The sequence below is a fragment of the Vulpes lagopus genome, chromosome 23 (assembly GCF_018345385.1).
Source record: "Vulpes lagopus strain Blue_001 chromosome 23, ASM1834538v1, whole genome shotgun sequence".
Classification (NCBI taxonomy): domain Eukaryota; kingdom Metazoa; phylum Chordata; class Mammalia; order Carnivora; family Canidae; genus Vulpes; species Vulpes lagopus.
Genome location: NC_054846.1, coordinates 25,103,337 through 25,122,211, shown reverse-complemented (window position 1 = coordinate 25,122,211; position 18,875 = coordinate 25,103,337). Strand labels below are relative to the sequence as shown.

The 18,875-nt window shown below is 42.2% G+C and overlaps 1 protein-coding gene across 13 annotated transcripts in view; it reads right to left on the bottom strand.

Annotated features, from left to right (window-relative positions):
- ANKS1B (ankyrin repeat and sterile alpha motif domain containing 1B) overlaps window positions 1-14,385 on the bottom strand; it is a 1,017,748-nt gene extending 1,003,363 nt beyond the window's left edge. For all 13 annotated transcript variants that reach the window (XM_041737915.1, XM_041737908.1, XM_041737909.1 and 10 more), the window contains exon 1: window positions 14,252-14,385. In XM_041737915.1, coding sequence (XP_041593849.1) covers window positions 14,252-14,385 — 134 coding nt within the window. The remainder of the gene's footprint in view (window positions 1-14,251) is intronic.
- Window positions 14,386-18,875: the final 4,490 nt, after the last annotated feature.

The following is an 18,875-nucleotide window of genomic DNA, read 5'->3' as shown; positions in this document are numbered from 1 at the left end:
AGAACACAGCATCCTTCTGTGATATTCCTGCCAAAGACAAGCACAATGTGAATCATAAGAAAACACTAGACAAACCCAAATTGAGGGACACTTTGCAAAATAACCAGCTTGTCATCTTCAAAAAGTATCAAGATCCTAAAAGTCTAGGAAAGACTGAGAAACACTCCCACACGGAAGGACATTAAGGAGGTGTTCAATCAAATCAATCAAAATGTGTTGAATTTTGAACTGGATTCCAATGAAGCACGTTATTGGGACAATGGCCAAAACCTGAATGGGGTCTAACGGTGGTAATGTAGCAAGACTAATATCCTGATTTCAGTAGCTGTATTGTGGCTGTTTAGGGAAATATCCTTTTTTTAAGACATACAAATTAAAGTATCCTGAGGTGATAGGGCATCAGGTTGGCAGCTTACTGTCACATGGTTCAAAGAAAAAAAATTATCTGAACTAAACTTCTGGTTTTTCCACAAGTATGTGATTATTTCAAAATCAAAATTATTAAAAAAAAAAAAAAAGTTCTAGCTCCCACCATTAAAGAATTATTTACACCTGACCCATGGTCAGATTCAGGTCATATATTGATATATAAAAGGAAAATGGGAGTCAAACATTGATCCCGGACTGACCAAAAGAAAAAGCTGAATTTGTGAGCTTTTATACCCCATGAAATTAGCAACTAGACTCTATGAAATTAGTTAGCTATCATCTCACATGTGTAACTTCTGTAAATTGCCTAAAGGGGAGAATCTATTTTCTACACTCCGAAGCACCATCACCATGCTGAATATATAATATATATCCCAAAATATTTGTCAGGTAATAATGTTTTTAAAAGCAGGATAAAGAAAATATCAATGATTAGCTTATTAGGAAACCATTACCCTGGATTATAGCACAGCATGCAAAACTGCAGCAGAACACAATCTCTTTCCGCTCAGACTAGCTTTGTGAGAAACGTAGAAGATAACAAACTCAATGCTAAATACCTGGTAACCAGTACTACTCCTAAAAGTAGGCAGAAAAAAGTAATCACTGTCTCTGGGATCAGGAGAAGAGTGGGCAAATACATTATTTGCCCAGCTGCCTTTCTTGATGCCTACACCACTAAAGATTTTAACTTAAAGACAATGTACCTAAAGAAGTTACCTATTAAAATGCAAATATCCCATAGTTCACACTAAATAAGGATACTCGTGAGATTCCTACAATTATTCCTTGCACAGCCATAATGTCTCAGTATTAACAACAGAAACAAAAACACACATTTTGAGTCCCTCCTATGTGACAGGCCCTGTGCTAGTATTTTATACAAATTCCCTTTAATCCTTACAACTCCACAACATAGAGCATATCATCCATTTTCACTTCTAAATCAGGAGACTGAAGTCCAGAGAAGTTAAATAACTTGCCATGGGCCAAAGATCTGTTCAATGGCCAAGTTTTCGTTCAAACTCAAGACTCTTAACTATTTCCATTACACTGTGTGGCTTCCTCCTGCCGCGCTAGTTACTGTTCCTGAAAATAGAGAGCTATGGCATGAGGAAGTAAGACGCAATTTAGAAAACTTTACAGGATAAAACTGAATGAGAATTCTGAGTTTCAGGTTAAAAAAAAGAGAGAGAGACAAAAAAAAATGTCTCAGAAGAAAGGAACAAAGACTTTTAGCAAAGGGACAGAGGAGAACAAAAACGGAATGAGGAGGTCCTAAGGACAAACTGCCTGGTTGCCTGGCTCTTCTGTGAAGCCTAACACTAGATCTGATGAGATCCTCAAGTTAATAATGAACTCAGTTAAAACTAAGAGCTCAGACTTATTGGCTTGAACAGATGAATCAAAAGTTGAACGAAATTAAATGAAAATTATAGTAAATATTGTATTTTCCTCCTTTGCAGGAGAGGGAAGAAATAAAGACCTGGCATGTATGGCGAAGTTACTAAACTATCTTTGAAGACAACAGGAGTTAAATACCATTAAGCACCCAAGAAATTCTGGATAAACCAGTTCCACCCTACCAGTTCCACCCTGTCTTGACGTAAAAATGATGACTGACAAGAAATACTCTAAAACATCCTAAGCTATTTTAACATCCTAAGCTATTTTATCCAGGGATGCCCAGGTGGCTCAGTGGTTGAGCATCTGCCTTCAGCTCAGGGTGTGACCCCAGGGTCCCAGGACCAAGTCCCACATCGGGCTCCCTGCATGGAGCCTGCTTCCCCCTCTGCCTATGTCTCTGCCTCTCTCTCTTGGTGTCTCATGAATAAATAAATAAAATCTTAAAAAAAAAAAGTCCAGTTTATCACTCATGTGCTAGCAAGAAACAAATGTAAACAAAATGCTGCCTATAATGTGAGACTATATGATGAGCACAAACAGAAATAATTGAAAATTATGTAGGAACTGAAATATACATTACTATGTGATTTTGTAGAAAATGTAACTTCTAAAAAAAAAAAAAAAAGAAAATGTAACTTCTATTTACATACTGGAAACACACTGGTATTCTTATTATTTTAACCCAGGATAAACACTGATCCCCATGGAACAAGAAGCAATATGGCACAATAACAAGATATTTGGGGATCCCAAAGGCCTTACTAGCTTTGTAATTTTGGGCAAGGTAGTCAATTCTTCTACTCTTTTACCCCACATGTAAATAAGGGGCTAATAATAAATATCTTTCAGGATTGTTGTGAAGACTGGATATAAAGCACATAAAGTGAGGAGTATAATGTTTGGGACACTAATAACACTAGCAATTCCACTTCCAGAAATATATCCTAGGAATTTAATTTATGAAAAAGGTGGTTTGTATGATAATGTTCATCCTAACACTACTTTACTACTTATAATAATAAATTATTAATAATTTTAATAAATAAACATCCAAGTATCTAGATTAAAAGAATATTTAAGTGAAGGTATGTACACCAGATCAGTGGTTCTCACACTTTAGCATACATAACAATTACCTAGGGAAGCTTATGAAATGCAGATTCCCAAAATTTTTACTCAGAAATTCTAACCCAATAGGTCCAAGGGGAGACCAGGAAATTCCCATGTTTAACAAACAACCACAGGGTTGGTTCTGAAATAGGAGGTCTATGAAAATTCTGCATTAAGTGGGATTTTTTTTTAAAGACTTTATTATTTGAGAGAGAGGGAGCATCTCTCTGATGCTGAGAGAGTGAGAAAGTGAGAGAGCACAGGGGTGGGGGCAGAGGGAGAGGGACAAACAGACTTCCTGCTGAGCAGGGAGCCCAAGGTGGGGCTTCCATCCCAGGACCCTGAGATCATAACCTGAGCCAAAGGCAGATGCTTTAACCAACTGAGCCACTTAGGCTCCTCTAAATGGGATATTTTAATGATGCCATTAAAAATATGATTATGAAGACTCTGTAATAACACTGAAGAAGTTTATGATATACTATTAAGTGGAAAATTCAGGATTCAAAATGTATGCTTTATCTAGTAACAACTATTACCAAACATAGGAACAAATGGGTCTTAGCAATAGCATTAGGGGTGATTTTTTTTTCATCTTTTACCTAATTATTTGAAACAGAGTCATGTTATCATCACAAATAAATAAGTCACTTACCAAAAACTGAAGGAGGAAAAAAAGTCAATGGATCACCATGCCCTTCAGGATTAAGTTAAAACTCCTTAGGGCAGCACACAAATCCTTCAATCTCCAGACTTAGCTTCTTACCCACACTCTATACCAAACTACTTACAATACTCCAAATTATATCCTATATTTTCACATACTATTATTGAATACATTATTCCATCTCCAGAAAAGCCCTTCCCTCTGAAACTCAGCCTGGCAGGTGGCTCCAATGGTTAAGCGTCTGCCTTCAATTCAGGTCATCATCTCCAAGTCCTGGGACTGAGCTCACCTTGTGTTCTCAGCTCAGTGAGGGGGTCTGCTTGTCCCGCTCCCCCTATTTGCGCTCTCCCCCCCCCCACCAAATGAATAGATAAAATATTTTTTAAAAAGACTCGGTTTGGCATTCATTCATTCAACAAGATTCATGAATCACCTCTTCTCTCAAGTGTCCCTTGATGACTCCTCCCAGAGAGAATTAAGTGAGCCTCCTTCTTGCTCTTTGCATTCCTGATGCATTGCTTGGTGCTTCCATTACAGCAAACACCACCCTATACTTTAACTCTGTGTGGACATAACTGTTCCAATATTCTACAGATACTTGGGGTCAGGCAGAGATGATCTCGCTCAATTCTGGAATCCACGAGGCACTTGATAAATATTTGTGAAAATAATGAGAGATCACTCTTTTGTTATCAGCTCCCTCTGAAATCCTGACTGACTTGCTGGTTAGTTGGAAAGGACTTGGTTTATTGATTAATAAGATTTGCTCTAAATATACCCTAATAGATAGCATAAAACATACCACTGAAAAAAAACTGTATGAATACTTTAACCATTACTCATAATTCTTCACCTTCTCTATGTCTTCAAAGCTTCTATCAGACTTCAGAATGACAGATCACTCTGGTCACTAGCCAGAGCAAATAAACAGGAAGCAACTCTGTCCCAAGATACCTGCTGCTGGCATTTACCATGCCAAGGAATGTCTCTGCATAATTCCTACTGCTTCTCCCAAACACTCCCACTCACTCTCATGTCCCACACTAACAGTAAAATAGCTATACAAAACAGGGATAATTCCATGAGTAAATATAGCAGTTTTTTATAGAACAGTCAAAAATTAAGATGCCATATTTACTATATTTATAGGATACATAAAACATGTAAAATACAGATTAGTAATGAGAGGTACCCACTAAGGACTCAAAGTGGCTAACCAGTAATTTGGGCAAAAAGAAAAAAGAAAACTTTAATGTGGAAGAATGAAATTGAGATCCAGGGGTCACAACTTCAAACACCTTCCCTGTACAGTGAAACATACAGTTGTGGAATAACCTAGATACTGAAGTCTTAAATAACAGGAAAATGTGTTTAAAAGAATTTGATTCTCAAACCACATTAGTTGTCAAACCTCTTATATAATTCTATCCCATAGCCTTGTCACCTGTGATTATATAATAAATCCGTACATCTAAAGAATACCTTCTGGAAATAGGCAAACAACATACACCACAAGCTGATATGTAAGATGTGTGTTAATATAATAGATATCAATAAAAAGTTGTAGGGACTAAATAAATAGCAAAAAGAAAACGCGGGAAGCCCTGGTGGCTCAGCAGTTTAGCGCTGTCTTCAGCCCAGGGTGTGATCCCGGAGACCCAGGATTGAGTCCAACGTCAGGCTCCCTGCATGGAGCCTGCTTCCCTCTGCCTATGTCTCTGCCTGTGTGTGTGTGTGTGTGTGTGTGTGTGTGTGTGTGTCTCATGAATAAATAAATAAAATCTTTAAAAAAAAAAAAAAGAAAGAAAGAAAGAAAACGCTTTCCCAGTACCAGCCCTATGCTATCCCATTTCTCATGTCTTCAGTCAAGTGCCTGTCTCTTTCTACAGCATCAACCTTATAATAAGGAAGAATAAATGACCAGCTTTAACCAACCTCTCTTGGAAATCTGGCAAAATTCATTCCATCAGCTCTGCTAACAAGAGCTCCAAAGTGTTACTATTTGTGCCTAAAGTTTTGTTTCCTCTTTAAATGAAAATATTACAATAGTTTTCCTTGCTAAAAGCCTCTCCCAATCAATCATACTTCAACTCCCACAGTGTTTGGAGGGGCCTCTAGGTGGATCAGTGGTCAAGCATCTGCCTTTGGCTCAGGTCATGATCCCAGATTCCGGGGATGGAGCCTGCTTCTCCCTCCGCCTGTGTCTCTGCCTCTGTCTCTGTGTGTCTTTCATGAATACACAAATAAAATCTTTAAAAATATATATATAGTGTTTGGAGACGGGATAAAGTCAGGTGAGATACAAGCGCCCCAACTCCATGATGCTAGAGGAGAAATTAACACCGGGGTGGGCAGGTAACGAGACACAAGGAAGGCAAACTCCGTAACTCCTTCATTTTAAAGACCCAGTACATGTTCTTCTTAACCTGTGTCTCACTACACAGTCCATCCTGATTCTACTCCTCACACAAAATCAGTTTCCCCCTAGGAGGGGAGCAATGGGCACAAACACTAGAGCCACAGTGAACTTGTAGTAACAAAAATGGAGAAAAGGCTTTCTTTGGAGAAGAGATTTGGGCAGGAAAGGTAAAAGGAAATGTGGTGTGGGGAACAGAAGTGTGAAGCAGGCTGCAAGTCGCACGGGTGGCTGCTGATGCCCACCTCTGGTAGTCAAGCTTTGATTCATTCTGATCAAAGAAGGGTGACGCATCTACGCCAACTGTCTCAGGTCAGTTAACTAGAAGTAACTAACCACTTTAAGGAAAGCTGCTCTCACAACTGCACCCCAGCCCCAAGGAACTGGACAGCACAACCAGGGCGGAGCTCCATTTCCCCGCAGTTCCGTGAGGGCGCGCTGGTAAATACGGGAGCCCCGACTCCAAGACGTGCATTCGGAGACGAGCCCTGTCCGGAGCCTGGAGAAGAACCTCATTCACCCCGCGACCATGTATTGCGGTCGGCCCCACACATCACACACACTTCACGCGGTACCCAGGGGTGGTCCACACGCAGAACCCACTTCTGTCCCACCAACGCAAAGGAAGACAACCGGACTCCAGCAAGAACTCCTAGATGTGTGTCACGCGGGCAAGGGCACCAAGCCCTCGGCTGGCACACGGCGCACCTGATCGTGTCACCACACACGTGAGAAGGAAGCGGAACTCACATGAGTCTTCGGTGTGAACTCCTGCTTTCTTTTTATAAATTACTCTATGATGAAAAATCAAAACTCATGCTATTTTAATTAACAAAAGCTATGCGGCAATATGTTCCCACTAAGCCCGGGCACACTCAGATGCCTGCAATGCCAAATGCCTTCAGGCCCCGCGACTGAAAGTGGTCTCCTAACCCTTGACTCAAGGGACAGCTTCCATTTCTAGTCAAACACTCAGGATGAATGTTCTCCAACAGGCTCCTCGGAAGAACTTCCCAAAATTAACATCAAACCCATAAGTAGTCATTCTGGTATATGACTGAGGAAACCAAACTGCATACACTGCCCCCCAAACCTCCAGGTGAGCCGGCTGCAGGGGACAGGGGCACCCCCCCAGGTGAGCAGGCTGCAGGGGACAGGGGCACCCCCCCAGGTGAGCAGGCTGCTGGGGGCGTTGGAGGAAACCCCTGAGAAGTGCCAGGCACCAGGCAAAGTAAGGACTGGCAGGGTGACAGGGTGAGCAGCAGTCGCGGGCCGGCTGTCCTCACTCCCTGCCTCACGTCAGGCTTACTGCTCTGAAGATGAAGCCAGAACACCCAGCTTAGTGGGGAAGGAGGCCAGTAGCAAAATCCCGTCGTCCCCCCACCAAGTCCCGCAGCTGGCACGGCTCACCCCACCCCTGCAGGCACCGCTCCCCCACACACACAGGCACAGCTCCCTGAACACAATGCTGCAATCACCACTTCCAACATCATCTCTATCTAAAATAGATAACCCACTTGCAACTTGACTATTTTTATAGATACGTTTTTCATTCGATTTGACAGCTCTGTTTGTGATTTATTCCATTTAACCAGCACAGTTTCCCAGAAAGTGAGCACCTTACCAGAGTCCCAGTGACCACAATTGCCCAAATTGTGAAAATGACAACTCTTACCTCCCTGTACCCAAAACCTGATGAACTGAATCTTGAATCTGAAAAATTTGTGAACTCTCTGGTTCATATGTCTTTGGTGACCAGACACGATTTTCCTCTAATTTTTACCAATTTACTTTCTCACATGGGGGGGGGGGGGGGTAGAAACCAGATTCTTTATATTCAACAAGAGTTTACTAAATGTACTTTACATAGTAAGTAATCCTTTGAGTCATTAAGAAAAATCAAGTAAATTTGAGACATTGAACTTTTTATCGCTTTGTTAAAATACAAATAGTTCTTAACCTAGACTCTCTAGGAAAGAAATAATTTAATATACATTCAAATAGGAATTTTTCTTTGTTTAGATTAAAAGGTGGTTGTGTCAAAGGAAGAGGCCTTAAAAGGTTTTGCAGCTGCCTCATGAAAGATGTTAAATAGAATGAGACTTCACCTATAATATGCAGGGAGGAAAGGAGGGAGGTAATTCCATTTGGGTACTCTGAGGAGCTCTGAGGAGCTCAGATTTCTTTAAAGACCAAAGGGTTGGATGAGAAAGAGGAATAACTAAAAACAGGAAGGTATTTACCTGGGAAAATATTAATGTCCCTTTCAACTAAGCTGGGGAAAAAAAACAAAAGAAGAAGAGAGGTATAAAAAGTTCACTTCCGGGGATCCCTGGGTGGCGCAGCGGTTTGGCGCTTGTCTTTGGCCCAGGGCGCGATCCTGGAGACCCGGGATCGAATCCCACATCAGGCTCCCGGTGCATGGAGCCTGCTTCTCCCTCTGCCTATGTCTCTGCCTCTCTCTCTCTCTCTCTGTGACTATCATAAATAAATAAAAATTAAAAAATAAAAAATAAAAAATAAATAAAAAGTTCACTTCTATAACAGATAATGTAACCTTAACCTTTGAGGCCACAAGAGAATTTCCCATGACATCTAACAATGCCAAAAATCTGATTCTTCCCAACTTGTATTTTGCTTCTGTCATCCCTAGTGAGAATCATCTTCAAACCAGAAAGTACAAACAAATGATGCTGGGAGATTACTGAAATTTCACACAGACAGAGGTCACAACAGACACTTCAGATGAGTTTGGGTATTCAGACCCAGAAGAACTGGGCACAAGCGGGAAGAAGGGATTTGCATTGGTACTAGGGTATCATCAGTGCTTCACTACTGCAAACAAGCTGTAAGAAAGTAGCCTGATTTGGGTGGAATTTATAGACTCAATGCCAGAAATAGATCAAAGGAATGCCATAAACAGGACACAGCATGCATTCAGAAGGGCAACAGATAAAGTACCTCATAATATTCTCACAGGTATATCAGATGTGGCTGGATGAGACTTCTAAGCAACTCCAATGCCATGTATAAAGTTTGCTCCTTTTAAATTTATAGAAAGCTAAAGAAGGGTTCTTTAGGGATGTATCACCGTGTCTCAAATTCAAATTATAGAAAATATGCTTATTAAATCTACAGATGATGCAGAAAAGAAAAGTTAATACTCTGGAAGATAGACCCAAGAGTCAAAAATATCTAGACAGATTATAAATATAGGCTAAAACAAGGAAGGTTAAATGTAATAGTAATAATTTAAGTTCAATCAACACTTTTACAAGTATGATGTGGGGGCAGCACAGGTGGCTCAACAGTCTAGCACCACCTTCAGCCCCGGGCCTGATCCTGGAGACCCAGAATCCAGTCCCATGTCGGGCTCCCTGCATGGAGCCTGCTTCTTCCTCTGCCTGTGTCTCTGCCTCTCTCTCTCTCTCTCTCTCTGTCTCTCATGAATAAATAAATAACATCTTAAAAAAAAAAAAAACAAGTATGATAGCAGAACGACTGCATCACAGGTCTTTGAAAAAAATACTTGGAAACTTTGAGTGTCTGCTCAATGTGAGCCAATGTCATTCTCCACCTCAGTAAAACTGACCTGTTAATAAAGAGGTAATAATTTCATTGTGTCATATTTTAAGTAGCTGCTATTTTGATTACAAAATACATGTTCATTTTAGAATACTGAAAAATGTAAGTAAACAAAAAAAATAGTAATAACAATAATAATAAAGATCACCCACAATTCTACCAAAGACAAATACTACTTTTAACATGTTGATGTTATCTTTTTTTTTTTTAAGATTTTATTTATTTATTCATGAGAGACAGAGAGAGAGAGAGAGAGGCAGAGACACAGGCAGAGGGAGGAGCAGGCTCCATGCAGGAAGCCTGACGTGGGACTAGATCCTGGCTTTCCGGGATCCCACCCTGGGCTGAAGGCAGCGCTAAACTGCTGAGCCACTGGGGCTGCCCAACATGTTGATGTTATCATTCCAGACTTCATCACTTTTTCTTAAAAACAACCAACCAAACCCAGGATCATAGTATAAATGCTATTTTGTAACCCGTTTTTTTTTTTTTTTAATTCAACGGTGTATCAAGTCCCAGTATATTTACACTGGTCAACTGATATTTAGTGCATTTTGTTCATTTCTGCTCACCACCTTTAAAAGAGTCATTGCAAAATTTGAGAATATGCAAAGAAGGAAAAAAGAGAATAGTGAAAAGTATGAAAACATTACTTCACCTACACTCCACTGCCAACTAGTACCAAGTGGCTGGAAATTACAGGGAGGGGGATTTCAAATCAATAAAAGGATAATTTTTTTTTAATAATTAGAGCTGTCAAAAAGAAACAGAATGGACCTATTTATTTAAGGGTTTTACAGGGCTAAGACAACTAACTGGTAAGGAACGCTACAAGTAATTCCTCTAGGTCAGAAGTTGAATAAAAGGTGCCATTTTATTTGAACATTCTGTATTTTTTTTAAAGATTTATTTGTTTATTCATGGGAGACACACCGAAAGAGGCAGAGACACAGACAGAGGGAGAGAAGCAGGCTTCAAGCAGGGAGCCCGATGTGGGACTCAATCCCAGAACCCCGGGATCACACCCTGAGCCAAAGGCTGGCGCTCAACCTCTGAGCCACCCAGGCTCAGAATTACCCAATCATTCTGTAATTCTAACGGAAATTTTACTAAATAAATTTATTCCATGTCTAATATGGAACAAATCTTTAGTAAACAAGATCTTAGAAAGTAGAGTCAAGTACTCTACATGAGAAATAGTAACACTAATGATAAACACCAATGTCCTAAATGCTTTGCATTCATTTCTTTCTATTTCACCTAATTCTTACAACTCTCTATGATACGTGCTATTATTATTCCCATTTTATATAAGTGGACAGTGAGGCTTAGAGATTTTTATATTTATTCAAGGTCATTCTTACCTATGCAGTGTCACCCAAGCATACCTGATTCCCCATCATATAGCTACTGCTCACTTAGTAGGTCATCAAAAGCACCTTCAGAAAAGTTCTTATCTAGTGATCCCTCAAAGGGCAGTCATAAGATTCATTTTGTAATTAGGAAAAAAATAAGTTTTTTTAAAAGATTTTATTTATTTATTCATGAGAGACACACACACAGAGAGAGAGAGAGAGAGAGAAGCAGAGACACAGGCAGAGGGAGAAGCAGGCTCCATGCAGGGAGCCCGATGTGGGACTCTATCCTGGGACTCCAGGATCACACCCTGAGCCGAAGGCAGCCACTCAACCACTGAGCCACCCAGGCATCCCAAAATTAAGCTTTTTAAAAAACAAATTATGCATAGCAAAAAAAAGTTCAGATTAGACTCAGCCATCTAAAACTTTCGTGAATCAGATTTGATGAATAAGACTTAGGATGTGGGAAAGCAAATTTAAATTACAGAACTTCAAATCTTTACCATTACTAATTTTTCTTTTTTTACCATTACTAATTAAGTGACCTTGGGCAAGTCCTTAATCTCTGACTCTTCAGTCCTTCAGCTGTGAACTGAGGCTCAGCTACTTATGGCTGATATAAGAATTAAATGAGATGGTATACATAAGCATTTAGCACAGATCTGCCCCTAGTATAATTACACAAGTAATAAAGGCAGGGGGTAGGTAGTGGCAAACCTATTCTGCAATTAATTCCAAAATATTTAAGAATGTCTTCATGTCATTATGTTTAAAGTGGAAGGGGCCACATTTTCCATCATCCTGTAAATAAATTTCTGAGGACAATCATTTGTGAAATAAAGTAACAACTAAATTAACATGCCTTCTTAGAAATTTCATTTTATGCAAAGGATCACCAAAGGAATACAATTTTAACCCTCACTGTCTTCAAAGACATTGTTTATTCAGTATGAGACAGATTCAAGTTTAAAGGTTTTGATTTTGACTTTTACAACTTGGTTCAAACTACTCTAATGAACACATGTTTTTTTTAGCTTTGTTTTCTAGGCACATCCCTGTTACAGAGCTACCACTCTTACCTCTGACAAAAACCAGCAAAAGGGAAAACCTCCTATTCAAGAAATACATTGTGGGTCACAATTTTGAAATTTTATCTTAATTTTATTCCTAAAATTTGTCATCTATTCTTTTTTTAAAAATGGCACAACTGAGAACGTTTTAAAAAGATGTTTACCAGGGATGCCTGGGCGGCTCAGCGGTTGAGTGCCTGCCTTTGGCCCAGGGTGTGATCCTGGAGACTCGGGATGGAGTCCCACATCAGGCTCCCTGTATAAGGCCTCCTTCTCCCTCTGCCTGTGTCTCTGTCTCTCTGTCTCTCTCTCTCTTTCTCTGTGTTACTCATGAATAAATAAATAAAACCTTTTTAAAAAATAAATAAAAAATATTTATTTTTTAAATAATAAGTTCTATCATAAAGGTAGGATTTTTAAAGTACCATTTATCTCAATAAAATTAACTGAAGTTCTCATTGTTCTCAAAGAATTCCTTAGTGTTTTTTCAAAGGAACTGATTATTTAGAAACCTCTTTCAGAATATAGGTTTCCAGCCATAACCATTCTTACAACTTGAATTAGTAAACATATTTATTTTACCTGCAACTTTAAAGCCATAACCAGATAAACTGTTTATATATATATATATATATCCACCCATTTCATTCAGATAAACAAAAACATATATATATGTGTATACATATATATATATATATATATGTGTGTGTATATATATATATATATATATATAACCTGTGACTAAGGGCATTTATTAGCGCTATCACCTGAAATATGTTCACACTGTCAACTTGCATTTCAGAGTGAAAATCACTTAACAAGAGAGCACGCACAAGAGTCATCACCTCTAAGATCAACTAAAAAAAAGGTCCCATGTTCTGATCTGAAGTGAATTGTCATTCGAATAAAATGTCCCTATTAACAAGGATAGACGATCACATATGAAATTTTTTTAAATTCCATCAACTATTTGCCAACTAAATTCATTTCACTGTAATACAGATGTTTTCATTTTCCCTATTAGCCAGTATGGTAATTAGCTGCATTGCCTGGCCACTACCACATATAAGAACTTGAGTAAAGAACACAATGTTATCATCCAGAAGTCTGTATTAAACACTTGTCGAGTAGCACAAAAGAGTTTTTTAAAACCCAAGAAAATCACCTGGATTTTTTTTTTTAATTTTTCCAAGTACAGTTGGGTTGCTTTAGAGATGTTTCAGGGTGAAGATATGAATGATGACTGACGCTTCCCAAAATATCCAGGTCAACGTGAATAACCATAATTTCATAAACTAAAAAGCCTTCCTTGCATCTAACGGATATTCTTCAGCCTTCCTCCCTCTCATTTAATTTGTCCATCAATTCAACTTTTAAGTTCACAGTTTTTCAAATATGCAAATCAACCCAGCTATTTCCCAGGTACTGCCTGCTGAATAAAGACCTTGACATTTTTTAAATGTCATCTTAGAAAGAGTATCCAAGCAATATTAGTCTCGCCCGCAACATCTTCACATGAAAAGGCCTGTACTACATTCCATACACACTCTCCCAATCCCGACCTGCCATCCTTCATCCTCCTAACCAAGTTTCACGCTGCTATGTCCAGGTAACTGGAAGTACGGCCAGGGCTGCCCAAGCTGCCTCATCAAGTTTTCACACACACCCTGTACTGGCGACATCTCATCAGAAGGTTCGCTCGCTTCATTTCGTGGGATCGGTGGGATCCTAACCCACAGCACGGCAAATGCCTTCTGCGAGGAGGTAGCAGCAACCAAAGGCTGTGGCTTTTTGCAGGGTAACTGCATGCACGCAACAGCTTCTCCACCAATTTCATTCAGATAAACAAAAAAAAAGGGGGGGGGTGGCCTTGGCACGGCAAATACCTAATAAATATTGATGAAAAGCGAGTGGAACACTGATTCCCTTCCAGTAACACTTGTGCATGTACAAGTTCTGCACCAGAGCTCAGAGAAAAGTAGCTACTGACGCATTGATGGAAGGCTATTTTCAAATTACTCAGAGAATCCAAGGCATCAATCCGACCGGGAGCCTCATGCCTCCTCTCCACACACACACAGTCTGTTTTCCTGCCTAATTTAAGAATGAATCGCTGGCAGCCAGCAGGTGCAATAACCGTGAGGAGGAGGACGGATGTGTCACAATGCAGAACGCGGCGTGCGATCCCGGGGCGGGCTGCCGTCCTTACCTTAGCAGATTAGACAGGGGCAAGGGTCCGGATCCGCCGCCCAGGATCCCTCCTTTCCTGCCAGACAGGAGTTTCTCCACCAGAGCCACATTTCCAGTGCGGGCGGCCTCCAGCAGCTCCTGGTCCTTCCCCATAGTGTCTCCCCGGCTCCCTCGCGGAGTCCGGCTCCCCCCGGGCCCTCCTCCCCGCCCACCCCCACTCCCCGGAACCCAGGGCCCTCCCCGCCCCACCCTAAAATAATGCGAGAGCGTCGGCACCAGGAGGTCCCCGCGGGCCCGGCCGGGAACGCCGCCGTCCCTCGCGTCAGGGCGCAGCTCTGGCCGCGGGGCTCAGACCATGTGCGGGCCGGGGGGCTGGCCGGGCGGGGCGCCGCGGAGCCCCGGATCCCCCAGGCCTGGTCGCCGCGGGCGGGGCGTAGGGGCGCTCCCGGGGAGCGCGCGGAGGCTGCCGCGGACGGAGGAGGTCGCAGGAAGAGGAGGCGGAGACAGCGCTCGCCGGAGCCTGAGCGCAGCCAACGAGCGCGGCGGCGGCGGCGGCGGCGGCCCGCGCACCCTGGCGCCGCGGTGCGGGCTCTGCTCGGCTCCCGCGCCCGGCGGGCCCGGCGGCTGGGCGGCGGCGGCGGCGGCGGCCCGCGGCGAGGCAGGGCGGTGCGGGGGGAGCGGGGGCGGGCGCGTGCCGGGGGTGGAGCGGCGGCGGCGGCGGCGCAGGGGCAGGGCGGGGCGGCCCGGGCCCGGCGCGCGTGGCGGCCGGCGTGCGGGGGGCGTGTGCGCGCGGGCAGGTGCGGCCGGCGGGGCGGGCCGGGGGCGGGGCGCCGGCGCCACGGGGTCTCGGGGTTCGGGGGCGGGGACCTCCCGCTCGGGAGAGCTCCGGAAGCTCGGGGAGGAGCCTCGGGGCCGGGGCCGGGGGCTGGCGAGGCTGCGAGGGGCGCGTGCGGCCGGCCCTGCCTCGGGGGCCGCTGCCCGCCGTGGGCCGCTCCAGCGTCCCTCCCCCGGCGCCCGTGCCAGCTGGGCCCCGGGGAGCTCCTGAGGTCTAAGGTCACCGGGCCCGACGAGGCTCTAACCGAAAATTCCTCCGCGCTCACCCTGGGAAGAATACAGATGGACCCGGACTCGAGACCCAGTCTTCACTGGCAGCCGCAGGGTCAGCGCATCGCTGTGCGCGCTTGCCGTGGTCGGGGTCCATTCTCCCTCCTCCTGGCCGAGGAACACGGTGGGGAACACGACTTTCTTTTCTTTTGAAACTTACCGTGACCCCTTCTGCTCTGCGTCGCGCTCGCCCTCGCCCTCGCCCTCGCCCTCGCCCTCGGAATGCACCGGAACCGTTAGCTTGTTCACAATGGATTGCCAGGAAAGAGGCACAGCAGGCACCGTCCTCAGCCAGCCCGGGCACCTGCATGTTGCTGGAGTATATTCATTTTGGAAATGAAACAGTGGCTCCCAGGGTTGGTTAGATCACCCAGGACGCCGCACAGCAGGTGGCAGGACAGACCTGGGCCCCAGAACTGCCCCCCTGCAGAGCCCATGCTCCCCGCAGTCCCCTTACTGGCCCCACGAAAAAGTCACCTAGGCCGGCAGGAATCATCACCGACATGGCATGGCCGAGTGGTCGCCCTGTGCCAGGCACGATGCCACACGCCCTCCGCATGTTCCATCGACCTTCCCAACAGTTCCCTGAGGCAGGTACGCATTTTATCCATATAGGTGAGCAAGCAGTGTTAGCCCAATATGCAGCTAGGAAGCAACCCAGCCAACACTCAAATCCAGAGCTGCCTGCTAGAGGCAGAGATTTTAAATAAATAATTGGGGGAAACTTCTGACACATTCGGAGGTAAAGAACTAATGTATTTTCAAATTTTTTATGGAATTCAATGTTCTGAGATTTCATTCGAATGGTTCAAAGTAGTGGGTCAGTTATGGTTGTTTACAGAAGGTTTACTGAAGGAAATGGATTTTGAGCTAGTGTGGCCTTTTGGTTTTGCTTTAGCATCTATTCCAGTAAGATATTTTATGTGCTAATATTATGATCCTTCACACAATGAGACTGGCAGACCAGTTAAAGAAACAAAGTAAGGAGCTATTGAATTCATTTTGAAAATGGTATACAGAACTCCTTTTCTTCCACTTTCCTGTTACCAGCCAAGCAAAACACATCTTGCTCAGAATATACCATAAGCAGTCCATTAGAGCTGAAAAATCACTCTCAAATTTTAACAAACAACATTTCATGGTGGGGATGGGAAGGCTAGTGAGTTAGTATCAGGAATCAACCCCCATTGGGAAAACCCTTAGTAATGATTAACTCTAAGTAAGTAAACTCTTAAGTAATGATTAACTTTTTTTTTTTTTTTACTTTAAAACTTCAGGGTTGATTTTAATATATTATTTATGTGGCATCATAAATTATTATTATTTTTAAATAATACTGGACTGGGACAGTTTTTTTTATTGCTTCTGCTTCCTCACAGAACCAGACTTACACTAATGTGTCCCAACTACCATCTACTGTTATACCATTACCATTTGTCCATTTCTCTAAACATGGTGCTATGCTTCATTTGTGCTTCATCCCTAGAGAGAGGAAGAGGGTACTTGCAATTTCCCCATCTGCAGTATAACCTGAGTTGGGAAATACCGTTTTACAATCATTCTTTTTTTTTTTTTTTAATATTACTTTCAAAGGCCTATAGTAGGAGATTCCATGACCTACTATAGTTTCCCATTGCAATGTTTAATGGCTGTACCCGTCAGGAAATTGCCCTTCACATCAGTATCACACAACGCTTCTCAACTTTCATTCTTAAAACTTTTTTTTAGAAGTCTTGTGTCAGTTCCACAGTTCCAGGCACTCTAGTGGTTTATTATATTCAAAGTCAGTTTTTTTCAACTCTGAATGCCTTGTTTTTACTTACATCGTAGCTTCTTGTCAAAGAGGACAGAGGCTTGAATCCATGGAAACTAACATGCAAATTAAAAATGAAAACATTCTTCCAAAAATCTGAAGAGGCAAAAAAGAAATCCATATTTTTTAAACATCCAGGTTTCATCAAAATATTTTGCATCTGTGTCTAAGTGGAAAAAGCCAGAAAATCTTGGGAACCAATTAAACAGGCTACATCTCAGTTTGCACATATGTAAAATTAAAAAGTTGTATCTCATGGTCTCTAATGCCCTTTATCGTCCTAACATTCAATGCATATGGTGAGACATGGACTAGTCCATTAAATTATATGCATAATTGAAGCTAGAAATCAATAAGGTGATAGATCTGAGGTCAATTTTTATTCTGTTTGTAATCACAAAAATAAAAATATACTATCCTCAAATTTTTTTATTGAAAATTTTCCCATAAAAATATTTCTTATTTTAAATATTAATATTAATATTAAAAATATTTCTTATACTGGGGCACCCGGGTGGCTCAGTCAGTTAAGAGTCTGCCTGCAGCTCAGGTCCTGATCCTGGGATCCTGGGATCGAGCCCCACATTGGGCTCCCTTCTCCCCATGCTGTTCCCCCTCACTTGTGCTTTCTGGCTTGCTCTCTCTCTCTGTCAATTAACTAAAATCTTTAAAAATAAAAAATATATATATCTTTACTATTCTCAATGAACAGTATTGACAGTAGTAGTAAATGCATATTATGATCCAGGAATGATACTAGAGTCTTTTTCTCATTTTATATGTATATCATAGTGTGTGTGTCTATACATATATACATGCTTATTATATATATATAGTCTGTGTGTCATTGTATACATATATCATTGTATATGTGTTTGATACATGTCCACATATACACACACATACCAGTCAGGATTAAAAAAGACAAAGAATCTACTATCCCTCATATATGATAAGATAATATACATATATTTCCTATAGGTACATGGTATATACCCCATGAGGTCAATAATCAAATTCCTGTACAGCTTCTGAATCCTATCCCAAATTTTAATATACACAGATCTAATTCTAGATCTTTTGGGCGCGCTGGGAATTACTGCTCCAGTATACATAGTGCAAGTCACTGCTCTTGAGATTGATCAATAAAAGGAAGGACTAGGGGTTAAAACGAGAGGAGAGGCAAAACCAGGGTAGTGTATGCAAACACACACACACATACACGTACACACACAAAGACTTTGGAAGTACAAAATAAATGAAGGCATGTGAATCCGCATCAACCTTAGAACTATGCACGAAGGTCTGTCTACGGTGAGGATAGCATCCTTATGACGTAAGGCAAACTGGGCTCAGATAGGGTAACCCTGCAATTTAAGGAAGTGAGTTAGGAAAATACCTACTTCCTCCATTCTGCACTCTGCATATCTGGGGCTCTTCTGATGGGCTGTGGGACAGAAGTGGGCAGTTCTGGGTCACACAATACGAAGATACCAGACATCTAAACAAAAGCCAAGTCCCTGCTCTGTCTTCATCTTCCTGAAGAAATCCGAACACTGAACATACCATGATGCTCTCAGTCATTCTGAATTCATGGTGACGAGTGGTGAAGACCACCGAGAGTGAACCCCCCCATCTTCTCCTGGATCTGTTCGGATCTAATATCCCACAAAGCACAGGGGTTAAAAGTAAAACTAGACTGAAAATGAAACGAGGAATTAGCTCT